The 15,694-nt window shown below is 37.5% G+C and overlaps 1 protein-coding gene across 1 annotated transcript in view; it reads right to left on the bottom strand.

Annotated features, from left to right (window-relative positions):
- LOC107729224 (neuronal PAS domain-containing protein 3-like) overlaps positions 1-7,830 on the bottom strand; it is a 163,245-nt gene extending 155,415 nt beyond the window's left edge. Inside the window, exon 1 of the mRNA XM_016539656.1 lies at positions 7,468-7,830. Coding sequence (XP_016395142.1) covers positions 7,468-7,619 — 152 coding nt within the window. The 5' untranslated portion in view covers positions 7,620-7,830. The remainder of the gene's footprint in view (positions 1-7,467) is intronic.
- Positions 7,831-15,694: the final 7,864 nt, after the last annotated feature.

Below are 15,694 nucleotides of genomic sequence, written 5' to 3'. Positions count from 1 at the left end.
TTTTTTTTTTTTTTTAAGTAAATAAAACAAAGATTATTGGATAAGGAAATTACTTCTACACAATTTTTTTTTCAACAATACACTTTGTTTTACAGCAGTTTTAAATAATATAAATATTTTTCTGGGCGATAATATAGTTTACATTTTGCATGTTGATATTTGCTATATATGTATATATATTTTTTTTTTTATTACATGCATAATTTATGTATGCAAATAAAATTGGATGTACTAAATACAAGAACATGTACAAAAATAATGCTGGCCAATAATGTAGGTTTGTGATGATATAAATCATCAAGCATTTACATTTATACTTTACATCAAGCGGTATACATTTTACATGTGTATACTGAATGTATGTGTAGTTGAATGTACAACATTAATATATCGCTGGCCAATAACATAATTTACAATTTGTGACAATACAGTGAATCAAGCAGTTGAGAATGAGATTTGCTAAATAGTATATATTGCTTTTGTGAGTATACTGTATCTATGCATATAAAGTACTATATAAATATATTGGTGGGTGAAAATGGCAATATAGTTTGTATTTTGCCATGATATAAACAATCAAGCAGTTGTGTTCAGGAAAAACAAAAGTAGCCTAACAGTATTTGAGTGGTAATGTGCTTCTGTTCTGAATTTCCAATGTTAAATACAGCTATGGAAAACCCATCTCACATCCAAATCTAACACAAGCTTTCAATATAGAGAAAAGTGGCAACATCTTCAAATCAAAACGATAAAGGCATTGTTCGATGTGCGCAAATATGTGCAAATCCAAACCCAAATCCAAGTATGCAATGCATTTAAATCCATTTTCTTTGCCAATGCATATATAGGAGGATTACACATGTATTCTGGAAGCGCTGTGGAGTTTGTTCGGGCTCAGAAGTGCTTCTGGAACACTAGAGGGGGCGAGTAAAGGGCAACGCTTGCTGCCAGCAGTAGATGATCGCGGCACAGCCAAACCAAAGAAGCAGATGGGAGTCAGCGGGCAGAACATCTGTCTTTTGAGCCAGATATTAAATGAAGGTCTTAAAACCACTGTGGACATTAAACGCGTAGAAGGGGAGCTCGGGTTTTACCGCAGCCGCAAACCATAACAAAACCTGTGACATTCAGAAGCAACACTTTAGCCACCTAGAGCACGATCATCTCTGATCTCTTCTCTCTGGCATAAAAAGGCACGTATCGTCTGTACTGCCTAAAGTCCTTTGAAATATAAAGGCCTTCAATATAGAGAAGTCAGCTATCAGTACAGGGGAAACCGGGGCTAGTTGTCACAATCAAACGTCCAGTTACAGTGATTTTGTATGCTGGTTTCAAACGGTTTAAAAGATGTTTTGAAGAATGTTGGTAACCAACCAGCTTCTGGTAGCCATTGACTTCCATAGTATTTTTTCCATACTATGGAATTCAATGGCTACCGGCAACTGTTATTTAAAATACCTTATTTTGTGTTGAACAGAAGAAAGAAATTCATACTGTACAGGTTAATGACAAGTAAATGAATTTTCATTTTTGAATGAACTATCCCTTTAAATTAGAATAATTTTGAGAATTTCTGTCTGAACCACACTGACGTACATTCATACAAGAGACACTAAATAATGACAACTGTTCAGCATTTTACCGTTTACATTACGGTTTCATGAATGGTTTTGTTATATAATTATTTACTGTTTGAATTATGCTGAAAAGCCTGTATTTGGTCATTCAATGGCAGGTTCCATTGTGACAACTTACCCCATAAAGTGCAACAATACACACCACTATTGGGGCACATTGTCACAAAAGATCAACATATGTTGAATAAATATTTTCTTGGACAAAAATGGTGGAAATTGACACTCACTGAAATAAAAAGAAAGAATTTTTTTTTTAAAAAGACACGTGTTAACCAAAAAAACTTCAGTATATATACACACAAAGGCAAAAATGAAAAAGGTCATTCAGTGTTCCATTGCACTGATCAACCTACAACTGATTCCCTGATATGTCCGTAAAAACCTAAACTAAGAGAACAATCAAACACCTCAGCTCAGATGTAGACTAGAGATGTATACATCTCACGCCATGAGCTGTGCAGTAATGCATCGAGAGACTGCACGATTACCTTTGCGGGATACATCTTTTTTATGTCTGCCTCTCTGCTCTGACCTTCACAATAACAGAGACGAGTGGCGGCTGGCGAGAGCCGCGGTAATCACCGCACAACACGCAGAACACCAGCCAAAGATGGGGGCTGGAAATCCCTCTTAATTGTGATAAATACACATCAGAATTGCTTATTTGCTTCCATTCCATGCCGCATTCGACGCTGGCGAATCAACGGGTGGAATTGGTGCGTCCTTTGTGTGATGGTATAGCTCAGCTTGGGCTGTCTGCCTCTCCGGCATTTGGAGAACATCGCCGCTTTGTTTCCACCATAAACATATGCATATCTAATACTCGGTGATTTGGGAATAAAAAATAATCACAAACACAGCACACTGACACTCCTGAGCGTTTAGCGAGATGCTGATATTCATAATTTCACATCAAAGGATTATTACAATGAGCAGCAACATGTCGGAATGCGATTATAATAACAAACAGGCCAATTTTCATCATTTACATGTGTAGCTGGCATGAAATACTTTCAAGAAGTTGCAGCCTGACATGCTATAGTCCAATTTTTAGCTCATTTTATTATAATCGTTATGCATGCAGCTTTTATGAGCCAATATTAATTTAGAACCTACACGGAATAAATCTGCCACACCGCAGGCCCATTTAAAACAATCGACGGCGAAAAAACTAAAGATATACACTTTCCCTTATACATTCATTTACATTTTTAACCTGAAACGGAAGCGATATGCATCACATATGGCGTCTTGTTAATGGACCTGTTGATACACAAGCCATTAGAGAGACGATGCTTTATAATGCAACACCAAATAAACCCCAAGCATTTCACAATGCCACAGCTCGGCTCTCAATCTATGGATCCACTGCTGCACCGTAGGAGAGGAAATGGAACAATTTAGCACTTTTGTTTGCTCACAGTGAGGGAGGGAGGCATTGCTTTCTTCAACACAAAGCCAACTTTGTGTTTAGTGTTGTGTATAAATTCACGCCAACCAATCTCTCCCTCTCTCTGTGAATTCGCGTCCAACTCCTTCAGAGTTGCTTCGCCCTAGAGCACAATCCCTCCCTTCCCAACACTCGCTACAGCGCTAGTAACCAGCACTGCATTAAAAAATAAACTCCCAAACCTTCCTTGAGAATTTCAGCCCCGGTGTTATTCAGTTCAACTCTCAAGTGGAGCCACATAACGAATCACAGAGTGCAATTTAGCCCTTCAGAATGCCGGTCGGAAACAGGTGATAAAGGAAGCACTCATGCACTGGCTATGAAGCCCCCCCCCCTCAAAATTAATTCCATCTTCAAGATTCCTATCTCTGCGATATGCTCGGAATGGCACACAAATACGCTCCCGCCAGAAAGATTACTGCAGACTGACTTAGCATAAACATCTCCTGCTGTTATGACTGGCAGGGGGTGGAATATAATTCTAATGTCGTGGCCTATTTAGACGTAGGTGCATTAGTGTAATCTGCGTGTTCCGATAGAGAATTATAAAATAATCGAGCTCGATGAGAGTTTTGTCAAGCTTGCTAATCATAACCATTCACAGTCCGGTCAGGCACACAATCTTGTGGAGTTGCTACAGTATATGAATCGGGCCGTGTTTACATTGTAAAATGTCACTGGCTCTACGGCTGATATTTTGTACACACACTGCAGGTGAATTATTGCATATAATTTAACATTAGTTCAACAAGCTGTACAGCGCACGCAGTGCGGCGTGAATCAGTGCTGCCTAATTTAATACTCCTGAAAGCTAAGGAGAAAAAAATACCTAAAATACCTATTGTTCGTATGAGTTTATGTAAAAAGGACCAGTGATATTCTAAACATAATCTTGTCATCTAAACACAAAAAACAGATGAATTTGCAATAAAAAGTTTTGATGATAAAGATAACAACACATACCTGACTAGTGTAAATAAGATACAGCCTTGTTGCAATTTCAGATCATTAGTAATTTCATTACTGCAGATTAATTCAGCGCGACACCTGTCATCTGAAGACTATGCAATACTCAAGCAAAATAGCAATACAACAAAGTCATATTAAAATTTCAGATCAACAAAACATGAAAGAAATATGCACATTAAATCCATCTACATTTTCTAATAAATACATTTCATGGTCCTCAAACAGCCACTTGATGCTTTATGCACATATTAAAATAGTCTTATCACAATTTCAGATCTAGAGATCAAATCATTTCATAATTGCAAGATTTAGTGCACCACCACCTGTCATCTAAGTGTAAAAAGGCTGATGAACAAGTAATATTCACACAAAATGACAGCAATTTCATAACTAGATGAATTTAGTGTCATGTTTTCTTCATCCTCAAGCATTTCTCAAACATCTGCTTTATATACACATATTAAAATAGTCTTGTATCACAATTTCAGATCTATTGATCTGACAAATTAATTTAGTCCACCACCTGTCATCAAGTGTAAAAGGCACCAGGAAATATAGCCTACTCAATAAGCAGCACAACAAAAAATCAATCTTTTAGCATGCACCCTACTATATAAAATATCTACAAATATAAACTAGTGATTGCAATCATGCACCTGTAATGTGTGTAAGCCTATGTGTTAAACACCAATCCAAGTGAAAAGCATTTCAGCTACTCAGCAACATCCTATAACATACACCTGACTACTGTATATAACTAGTCTTGTGATCAACTACTGTCATTTCCAAAGTGCAGATTTATTTACTGCTCAAATTACAATCCCATTAAGAGTTTCTGATCCAACAGAGGACTCAAATCCACATCAACCTACGTGCAAACTTCGTCAAAACGGCATCCTGGCGCCCATTATTTCACAGCAGTAAACAAGTGTGTTTTACTCAGATTGGCCTAATGCCGCGAAAACAAACGGCGAGCGAATACAACGCTGCAACATGGTCGCGTTCGAACGTTCACAAATTTCCCGCGAAACCTGCCAGCAGCTCGACACACGCTGAACACATTCAACGGTCATGTCCTCTGTCCACCAAAACACACACACACTCTCTCTCTCTCTCTCTCTCAGACACACACGCACAGCAAAAACACACACACTCACGGCTTCTGTCAGCGTGTATACCTGTTACCCAACCCCTCACACACACTCCTGCGGAAAGGGCAAAGTTTCACGTCTCAGTCCAAAATGCCCGTCAGCGCACGCGTTTCCACAGACACACAACAAACCTAGCGTTTACCGTTCTCTTCTGGAAGGGTCTTGCTGAATGCTGGGCTTGGTGGGCGCCATCTTCCTGCAATTATTAATTACACTTTTTTCCTCCGGATTTCACGCGGCGAGCAGCTGACAGCGGAACCGGGAGCATTGAAGCAACGCCATCGGTGATACCGGAGCGCTTGTGCCCGTGTCTCCGTGCGTTAAGACGCGTTCAGACGGGAGCGAGACCAGCCGACGCTGAGATCCAAAGGCATGCCAATAAAGTGAGAGGAAACCCGGGGACGCTCGTGCGATCCGGCGGCTGTCCTCGCGGGGGAAACGAAGGCAGGAATCAATGCACGAGAGGAGCTTTTACATCACGATGTGCCCCTCGAACACAGCCGCTTCTTCCCAGTATGTTTGTCCGCATTTTTCAGCCTTTTTCCTGTCTCTCTCTCCCTCTCATCTCCCTCTCCTGCCGGCGCAACAACGCCACTCAGTTGTAGTTGGAAATAGTTTTGAGTTTATGGGGAATATACAGGTTGTTTGTGATGCATCAACGAAAGGATTGGAGAAATCGCTTCATGACACCTTTTGAACGTTTGCACGCTGATGTTTGCTTTCGTATTTTCTGTAAGGTGTGGAATGATATGATTGACAGCTGTCAAAATCAACTCACATGCCAAGTTGATGTTTTTTTAATCTGAGACTAAATTATTTTGAACCAAGCACTAAGAGTGAAAAAATTTTTTTATTTAAGATATAAAAGAGATAGGCTATCTCTTATGCAATGTCCATGTGAGTTGTAGTTGGAAATAGTTTTGAGTTTATGGGGAATATACAGGTTGTTTGTGATGCATCAACGAAAGGATTGGAGAAATCGCTTCATGACACCTTTTGAACGTTTGCACGCTGATGTTTGCTTTCGTATTTTCTGTAAGGTGTCGAATGATATGATTGACAGCTGTCAAAATCAACTCACATGCCAAGTTGATGTTTTTTTAATCTGAGACTAAATTATTTTGAACCAAGCACTAAGAGTGAAATAATTTTTAATTTAAGATATAAAAGAGATAGGCTATCTCTTATGCAATGTCCATGTGTTAGATTTAAAGATAAATGCATCAGAAAAACGTGCACGGTTCAAGTATTATTATATTTTTTTTTGCACTAATGCACATTCAATACATTATTTATATTTTTCTAAATGAATCCGTCTTGACATAAATAAAGGCCTGTTTTCTGATGTGCATTAGAACCTGTGACCTGTCAAGGTCATGGGCTGACAGCCACCCCATTTAATGTCCTGTTCATTGTGTTGTGCTCTAAACAGACTGTTTAATTGAACGTGACAGTATATGTAAGCATGTGTGCACTTGATTCAGCTGATATACTAACATCAGAACATTCACATCCATTAACGCCAGTCTACGCCTAGCTTTAGTAGATGATGAAAATTACTGTGTGAATTTATGTGAAAAAATAATAATAAGTCTGTTTAACAATTTTACAGACTTTACAAAGACTTAATGTCTATTTGTATGAATCTAAATCACACCATGTGATTTAGTGGCGTTTTCTTGGCTTTGGAGATTGAATTTTTTTTTAAATATCTTGTTATTAAAAACTATTGTTCTAGGATGAAAATAAGAATTATGCATTGATTTTTGCAGTTGTCATTTTAAATGAATACTTTCAGATAATTTGTTCTGAAGAGAGTTTTTCTGTGCATTGAAATAGTTGGCAATGCCAGTTTTGTAATGAACACAGTTGCTTTGAATATTTAAGATGCTTATTTGTATGAAAATTTGAATGCAAAACATTTATATTGGCTATAAATCATAATATGACTTTTCTTTACATGTGTGTGTGTGTTGTGGAATTTGACACATATTAAAACTTTACAGCTTCAATAAACGGCTTGCTTTATATCCTGTAGTGTTTTGTGTCTAATAAATGAAGCAAAACCCGGATCTCAGTGAAACTGAGATGTTAGGAATCTAAGTTTACACTTTCAGCAACCTCCAGGGAAATCCAATATTACTTTATATATAAACCTGTTAACGGTGAATGTGAATGGACGCAACAAATATGACATGAATAGTATGGATGTGACCTAAACGAGAAAAAAAAAAACATGTTTTGCGTTTAGTCAGCGTACCTTTGTTGGTAAGACGTCAAGCCTTGGACGTTTTGCGGGTTCCCGTTAGCTACCGGGACTCTGGACGCAGCCGGCATCCCTCCACCGGCTCCCGCACCTGCAGCCGCCGCCGCCGTCACCTGAACACTGAAATCCGGGAAGATCCTGATCATCCCCGAGCGCGCACCGCGATGCTGCACCAACCGAGCGTGTGTGGATCAACCTTCCCTCCGGTCCGACAAATCACAGCAGCACAATCCCATTAGTGATGGAAACAAGCTCATCGGCCATTCTATGTCTTGTTTTCTGCTTTCAGAGGAGAGAACTGCTGCTTCTAGAGGGTTGGTGATGATGGTGCTCGCAGACTGCCGCCTCTTTGCGCGTCCAGTGCGCTTTTACGCGGAAAAGTTTCTAGAGCTCCAAGCTTTCCCGACGAATCCGAGCTTAAGTTTGTAAAGGTAAACTTCCTCGAAAGCGTATTATTTAACCATATCCTCCAACATATCAATGCTCTGACTTTCTATGCGACTGCTTGTGAGCCAAGTTTGACTAATAACTGTCAGTTTAGGAAACTTAAAAAGTGACGCACTAACTCCTAAAATCTTAAATCAAAGTATCCTAACGTTATTTTAAGTTTACAACGCGTAAATAATATGCATTTTAGTTTTGAATATACAGCTACAGGCTTTAAATAGCCACAATAGAAAAGAAAACGCACATGCGACCCTTTCCTTCTAGTGTAAAGGAATGTGTGCGTATAAATAATCGAGCGCAGAACTTTTTATCAGTCCTGAAAAAGCTCTGTTGATTAAGATCAGAGACAGCTGTCCATTCCCAGTGTGGTTTAGGAAACAGATCTAAGTATGTACGCGAGGAAAGTCCAGTGCATGGTGTGATCTGCTCGCCTCCTACTGTTGTGGTGATGATGTGCTACTGCTTTCAGTTTCTGAGAGAAGGAACGATCAGCTTCTTCTTCTGGTGCTGATGCTGCAGAGGTCAGGTGCTGTCAGTGCTGCTGCCAGGATCAAGGTCTAAAGCTGATGGGATGTTTGCTGTGTGCATGCTCCTGGTGTGTTGTGTTGTGTTGCCCTGCTGTGTGTGGCAATGCCATCCCTGTAGTGCGTGCGAGAAGATGAACTCAGCCGCTCTTGCAGCTGATTAACGGCGCGCGCTGCCGCCGCGCAGCCAATGGGACGCTCGCACGGGAGCGCGCAGCGGTTTACCGCAGCAGTTAACCCTTTAATAGCCGAATGATGAGGACCAGCTCGAATATTCACAGATGAGAAAGACACATGCAACTGTAAGGCTAATCATACTCAATGAACTGAAGTTATAAAAATATAAGAGAAATCAAAAAGCACTACTGGAAAAATAAATAGCAATGAAATAGGCTATACATGCATTCAGTGGCTATTGGAAAAAACAAACGCAAGCACGCAGTTTTCAAATAACACTTTCATAAAAAGAAGTTGGGGTTTACATCTAATAAAAATCCCCCAAAAATGTATACATTATATATTTATTTTGATATGTTAACTAATGCAATGACATTTGTCTTATTCTGCAATTACTTACCATTTTTTATAGATCTTGTGCAATAATTATGTACTGTATACTTTCTTGTGGTGTGGTTTTAGATGTGTAACCTAGTAGAACCTTGGTATCAGCATGGTAAACTAGTTACTTATGTAGTTTCTATAGACGTTATCCTTACAAATGTATATATAAAAAGTATACATAAATAAAGTTCAAGAATATTTTTAAGTATACTTGTAGTAAGTATACTAATATCTGTGTACTAGTAGGCTAGTAAGTGTACTATTTCAATACTACTTGGGACTGAATGATACACACTGTATAATGATACACACACTGTAAAAAACAACCTATAGAATCTACTCAATAAAATTGAGGCAACAATTTGCACTCACTTTGTTTGAGTAGATTCTATCCTATATATTTGAGTAAAGAGTACCTAAATTTAACAGCTATGACAAACTAAAAGAAATTAGGTAAGGTCTACCTAATATTTCTCATTACATTACATGGGTTGTATTGAACACCCTCCAGAGTAATTTTTTACAGTGCACTGTATAAAGGTCCTAGATCACATAGTTGTCCAAAGTGTATTATGGAGTTTTTGTCTGCTGATTTTCTTTCCTTTTTTTTTTTCCAGAAAGACATTTTGTGTATTGTGAATGCACTGTACTTCTATCCTTCTGCCTCATTTTCATTCCTGTCAGAAATTAAATATGGTGCTATCCTATATTGATGTTTTCAGAAGAATAGTAGGCTATAATTTTGCAGCATGTATATCTTGAGGAGAAAGATGGCTTGGTTTACAAACAAATGGAGAAAAGTTTGCTCATGAAAAATCACTCTCTCTGAGCAAACAAAATGATGTTGACTGGGTTTTGAGTGTCTCCTACTCAATCTCATGTTCGTCTGAAGAAAAATAAGCACTTTGCACAAGAACAGATGCAAGTACAGATGAAGAAATGAAATTAAGACTCCGAGAAAGGCAGAATGTTCTCCGCTGATTTAATTGTGCGATGGTGGGTGTGTGTTGCTTGTAAGTTGCTCCTCATTGACTCTTCTGTTCTTGAACTGTCATTGTTGTGAAAGTGATTGAGTGTTAACCAATAAAATATTCCAAAATGCAAATATTGAGCTGCATCCACATCAACACTCATGAATCTTCTACTGTAGCTCACTTGTCCTTTGATAAACCAAAGACGGCTATCTGTTCACGCTGTATGAGTATAGCTTTATGATAGTTTATCAAACATTTGCAGCTTATTAATGATCTCAGTGTGGACATAAACCAACCTTTGAAATCAGCAGGAAGTCCTTGAAACCAAACCATCGGATATCTGTAAGTCACCAGTAGATTTGTAATTGTCAGTGAGCATATTTACATGTGATGCATTTGTACAGAATGTCAAGTGATACGACACAAAGGAAAAGTTCTGATATGCTTCATTGATGTATCAGCTTTGTCTCAGATGTTTCTTCATAGAAGAAATCAACATAGACAGAAATAGAAATACAGTGAGAGTATAGAGCTATACAATGAATGTGAATAGCAGCTCATATTTAATGAGAAATGTTTGAGTTCCTATTGAGAGTTCATAAACCAAAAAAAATAGTGTAGAAACCGTGTTTAGTAAATTTCACAAACAATTACAAATAAACAGCCAGTAATACGCTGAATGAAAATTTGAAATAAAAAACTCTATTTACAACTTTGAAAAATCATTGTTGACATGTTTACTTTGATTTCTACGCACAATTTTAGATCTTAGTAGAGATCTCTTCTGAAACTCTGAAGATGTGAGATATCTATTCCTCAGGAAAAACATCTGAGGAGCATCTCCATTGCTCTCAACTAATCTCAATGCTGTCTATCAGAAATCCTATAGAATAATCAAAACAGACATAAATGAGACAACTGCTGGAAAAAAAAAAATGGTTTAGAAACAATATTCACTCTGAAATTGCTAGTAAATTTCACAGTCACAAAAAAACAGCAAGTAAAACACTGAATTAAACAAGAAAACTTGAATTAGAAAACTGATATTAAACTGGAGTATTTTCTTGTAAAATGTACTCCAAACATCTTTGTTTTATTTATAACTTCAAAAAAGTTATTTTTAAAATGTTTACTTCAATTTTTGGCAAATCTGATCACAATTTGAGACCTTAGTTTAGATCCCTTCTGAAACTCTAAAGAAGATGTGAGACTTTTTTTTTTCCACATCTCCATTGCTCTCAATTAATCTCATTGCTGTCTATCAGAAATGTCTTAAAACATATAGGAGAAATCAAAACAGACACAAATGTGAGAATTTCTAAAATACAGTAAGAGTAAAGAGCTATAAAATGAATGTGAATAGCTGATCAGAGCATTTAATGAGAAATGTTTGAGTTTATATTGAGACTGAGTTCATACTTTGATTTCTTGGCAAATCTGAAGATCTTTTCTGAAACTCCAGAGAAGATGTGAGATCTCTAGGTTTTTTTTCCCTCAGGAGAAACATCTGAGCAGCATCTCCATTTCTCTCAATTATTCTCATAGCTGTCTGTCAGAAACTTCTGAGTTATTAAAGCGATCTCATGTGTGATTTTATTGCCTGCGGGAAGGAACGTGGCGCACGCGCCGCACAGCTGCCCATAATCTCTCTGTTGTGTACAGTCTTAAAGAGAGAGCGTTTTATTCGCCGTCTCCTTTGAAATGAAAAATACTCCCTCAGATTATCAGCGGACATGATTAAATAGCAATAAAGATGCACTCAGTGCTTCACATGGGACAGTAAATGGAAAAGCTCTCTAATAAAACACCCTTAACAAACAAGACAGCGGAGGGGCTTCTCTTCAGGGCTGTTTCTCAGTGATGGAATCAAATAGATTGCACTGGAAGCTTTAAACCGACACTGCAGCTCCTAATACAATTAGATTAACGCTGTCTTCTGTTTACTTCCCTGGGTATTTGCAGTGGTCTGTATTGCATTTATTTGTCTACAGTGCTCTGCTAAACTACATGAGACAGATCCGGGGCAGCATGAGCCTCCCACATCACAGCGCTACGCGGGAGGTGCTCGTTCTCTTGAGGAAGGCTTTGGCAATCGATATTATACTGCTCAGCCAGGAACACAGAGTGTTGTTAAAAGACAAGTGAGATTATAAGAGAAGTGCACTTATTATGAAGATACGCAAAGTTTTAAAGTCAGGGGAAATTTGTTGTTTGGAAGTTGCTCTTTTAGAGCTCTCAGTTATGTTTCATTTAAAAAAATCTACACACAAAATCCTGTAGAATTTTTTTGTTTTGTCAAAGTTTGAGTTTGGGTTTTACACACTGGCCTGTTATTGTTCAAATCATTCATTTTAGATAAACTTGCCTCTAAATGGTTAGTGAATGCAAAACAAACTGTGATTGGTCAGGTGAGATGTCAGTCAGATGATCTTTTCCGGTCTAAGTGGGTGGATCCTGTTGAGAATAAGAAGCAAAGTGGACCAGACTAGTCAAAGTCTAGATACTATGCTTATTTCTCAGGAGAAAATCCGAGGAGGAAGATGATGAAATTTGCATTTGCTCTCCATTTAGTCTAATTGCTGTGTAGGAGAAACAACTTTATATTAGGCTAAATTAACATTTATAAGATTAGGTAACTTTCACAAGCGATTTTCTAGTTAAAAGTGCAATCAAAGTTTTTCCTCAGTGTTTTTCCTAATTAATTTGATAAAATAAATTTAAAAAAAGAGCATTTTAGAATAATAAGTTTAAAATAATTTAGAAAACACCAGTTATATAGGCCTACTGGACATTTTCATTTCTTGTATAAATTAATCAATGATTAGTGTACTTCTCACGGTTGTTATAGATAGATAGATAGATAGATAGATAGATAGACAGACAGACAGACAGACAGACAGAAGGACGAATAAACAGAATGATAGATAGAATGATAGAACGGTAGATAGATGGATGGAGGAATAAACAGAACAATAGATAGACAGAATGATATAATGATAAAACGATAGAATGACAGAACTATAGATAGATAGATAGATAGATAGATAGCTAGATAGATAGTAATAATAGATAGATAGATAGATAGACAGACGAACAGAAAGACGGATAGACAGACAGAATGATATAATGATAAAACGATAGAATGACAGAACTATAGATAGATAGATAGACGAACAGACAGACAGACAGACAGACAGATAGACAGATAGATAGACAGACAGACAGACAGACAGATAGATAAAACGATAGAATGACAGAACTATAGATAGATAGATAGATAGATAGATAGATAGATAGCTAGATAGATAGATAGACAGACGAGCAGACAGACAGATGGACAGACGGATAGACAGATAGATAAAACGATAGAATGACAGAACTATAGATAGATAGACAGAAAGATTGGGCTGATTATGATTAGTGTACTTCTCATGGTTGTGATAGATAGATAGACAGATAGTCAGACAGACAGACAGATGGACGAATAAACAAAATGATAGATAGAATGATAGACTGGTAGATGGACAGATGGATGGATGGAGGAATAAACAGAACAATAAATAGACAGAATGATATAATGATAAAACGATAGAATGACAGAACTATAGATAGATAGACAGATAGACAGACAGACAGACAGACATACAGATAGACAGATAGACAGATAGATAGATAGATAGATAGATAGATAGTATTCCAGTCTGAGGCGACTGGCATTTCATCTAACACTATAATGTAAAGAACGTCTGAGTGCGACTTCAAATTGCACGAGTTGAAACATAACACACTATATGATTTTGCTGTTGCTTTCTTGTCTCGGTTTTCATCCCTTCTGCTTTGTCTCATAAGACACAAGTGACAACAAACCCACCCCATAAATCCATTTCCTGCAGACAATACTCGAGGCTGAGCTGACGCGAACTTTCAGCAACTCATGATTTGCTCGCTGAGGGTCAGTGGATTATTCTGGAAGCCAGCGGTGGGCTTCGCTCTCAGTCAATGTCATTCTTCTCCCAACCACATGTTGACAAGTCAGCTTAATGTGAAGCAGGATAAACTGTGATTGGGGCCGTCGGTCCCGCTGTTTGTCCAAACTCTCTCCATCTCATGCAAAAGAGAAATCTCTCTCCTGCTGTCTGAAGAAACGCCGGCCGGGCCTCAAACTCGCCCACCTCTCTCCTCCCGGCTCCTCTCCTGCGACTCCTGCGATAACAATCAGCACAAGGTCCGTGTTAAATGAAGTCAAGGGTATTTTTGAAGAGGAGTTCGGAGGTTGTACGACTGGTTGCCGGTGGTTTGAGCTTATCGGGACGTGGCGTGTTAAACACTTTACGCGCTGAAATAAGTGTGCGCTCCATTATGTGATAATTCTGTCAATCATGAGGTCATCAGCACAGCTCCTATCACAAGAGGATAATTGGAGTTGTAACTGTGAATTACGTTTTTTCTCTCCCTTCTTAAATGAAAGATAACAATACACGATGAATATGACTGTTTCTTTCGTATAGAGGTGATTACTGATGACGCCTCTTAATTAAAGTACCTCTGATTAGCTATTTTAATGCGCCACATAACTTGAGAGAACATAACTTGAAATCTTTACCCTTATCATGTTTAAGTCTGGCTGTCCTTGCTGTATGTGTATTTTAACATGTATTCCATTGTAAATGCATTACTGTAAATGTAATTATTGTTTTGTTTGTTTTTGGTGAGTCAAAATGATTTTCTGTGCTATTCAATAGTACGTCACAGACATTGTTAATAGAGCTTAACGTTTTTGTCTCAGAATGTTCATTTAAACTGCATTGTTCTTTAGCCAAGATGTTGTATTTTGATTTTAAATTGAGTGTGTGAGAGAGTGAATGGTCAGGACGGTTTAGATAAACCTTTCAATTCCACGGACCAGCCTTCATACTGTGATTCAGTATGTGAAAATGTGGGCATACAGTATGTTTATAAAATAACCTTACAAGCTGTGCTCATGCGATATGACATTCATTAGAATAATTTTTTTTGAAAGTTTATATCATAATTATGCTTCTAAAAGTAAGTGCCAAACTAAACTCTTTGTTGTGTTCAAAACGTGGGGGTACAACTTTTGTGTTGTGGGTCAAACTTACCCACTTGATTGGTTTCCATGCAATTTGCCAAAAATGAAAAACACAAAAACCTCTTGTAGCTTGTCAGAGACAAAAAATATGAAATTTGTGAAAAATAAATAAATAATGAATAAAAATTAATTATAAATAAGAATAAATTAATATATTTCTAATCCCCTTTTATTTTACAGTGTTATTTCTATTGTGTTAGAGGTCAGTTTCTCTCACATATTTTTATATTCATCAGCTGCACAGACATAAAAAAGAAAGAAATAATTTTTTGCACACTATGAGGTATAAATATTATTTAACATTATTTGTACTTGTGTAAGTAATATGTATTGCTGTTTGTACTACTTCCACCTTTTTGTATGGTTCTCAATTCCTTGTAATGGTAAAAGACTGTATGTATCTCAAACTTCTTTTCTGTGCTGCAACAGTCTAGAAATTGAGATCCAAAAAAACACAGAAGACGAGTCTCAATTTTGAGTAAACTTTGAGTCTTAAATTTCAAGTTCTCATGCATTTCATTTTTCAGTGTCTGACAAGCTAAAGGTTTTGTGTTTTTTATCTGACTCTTTAGTGTTTTTCAAAAATTATATATTTTCCCCTTCAA

Source organism: Sinocyclocheilus rhinocerous, unplaced genomic scaffold (assembly GCF_001515625.1).
Source record: "Sinocyclocheilus rhinocerous isolate Xijiao unplaced genomic scaffold, SAMN03320098_v1.1 scaffold1268, whole genome shotgun sequence".
Taxonomy (NCBI): domain Eukaryota; kingdom Metazoa; phylum Chordata; class Actinopteri; order Cypriniformes; family Cyprinidae; genus Sinocyclocheilus; species Sinocyclocheilus rhinocerous.
The sequence above is the reverse complement of the archived record's forward strand: the minus strand, read 5'-3'. Positions and strand labels throughout refer to the sequence as shown.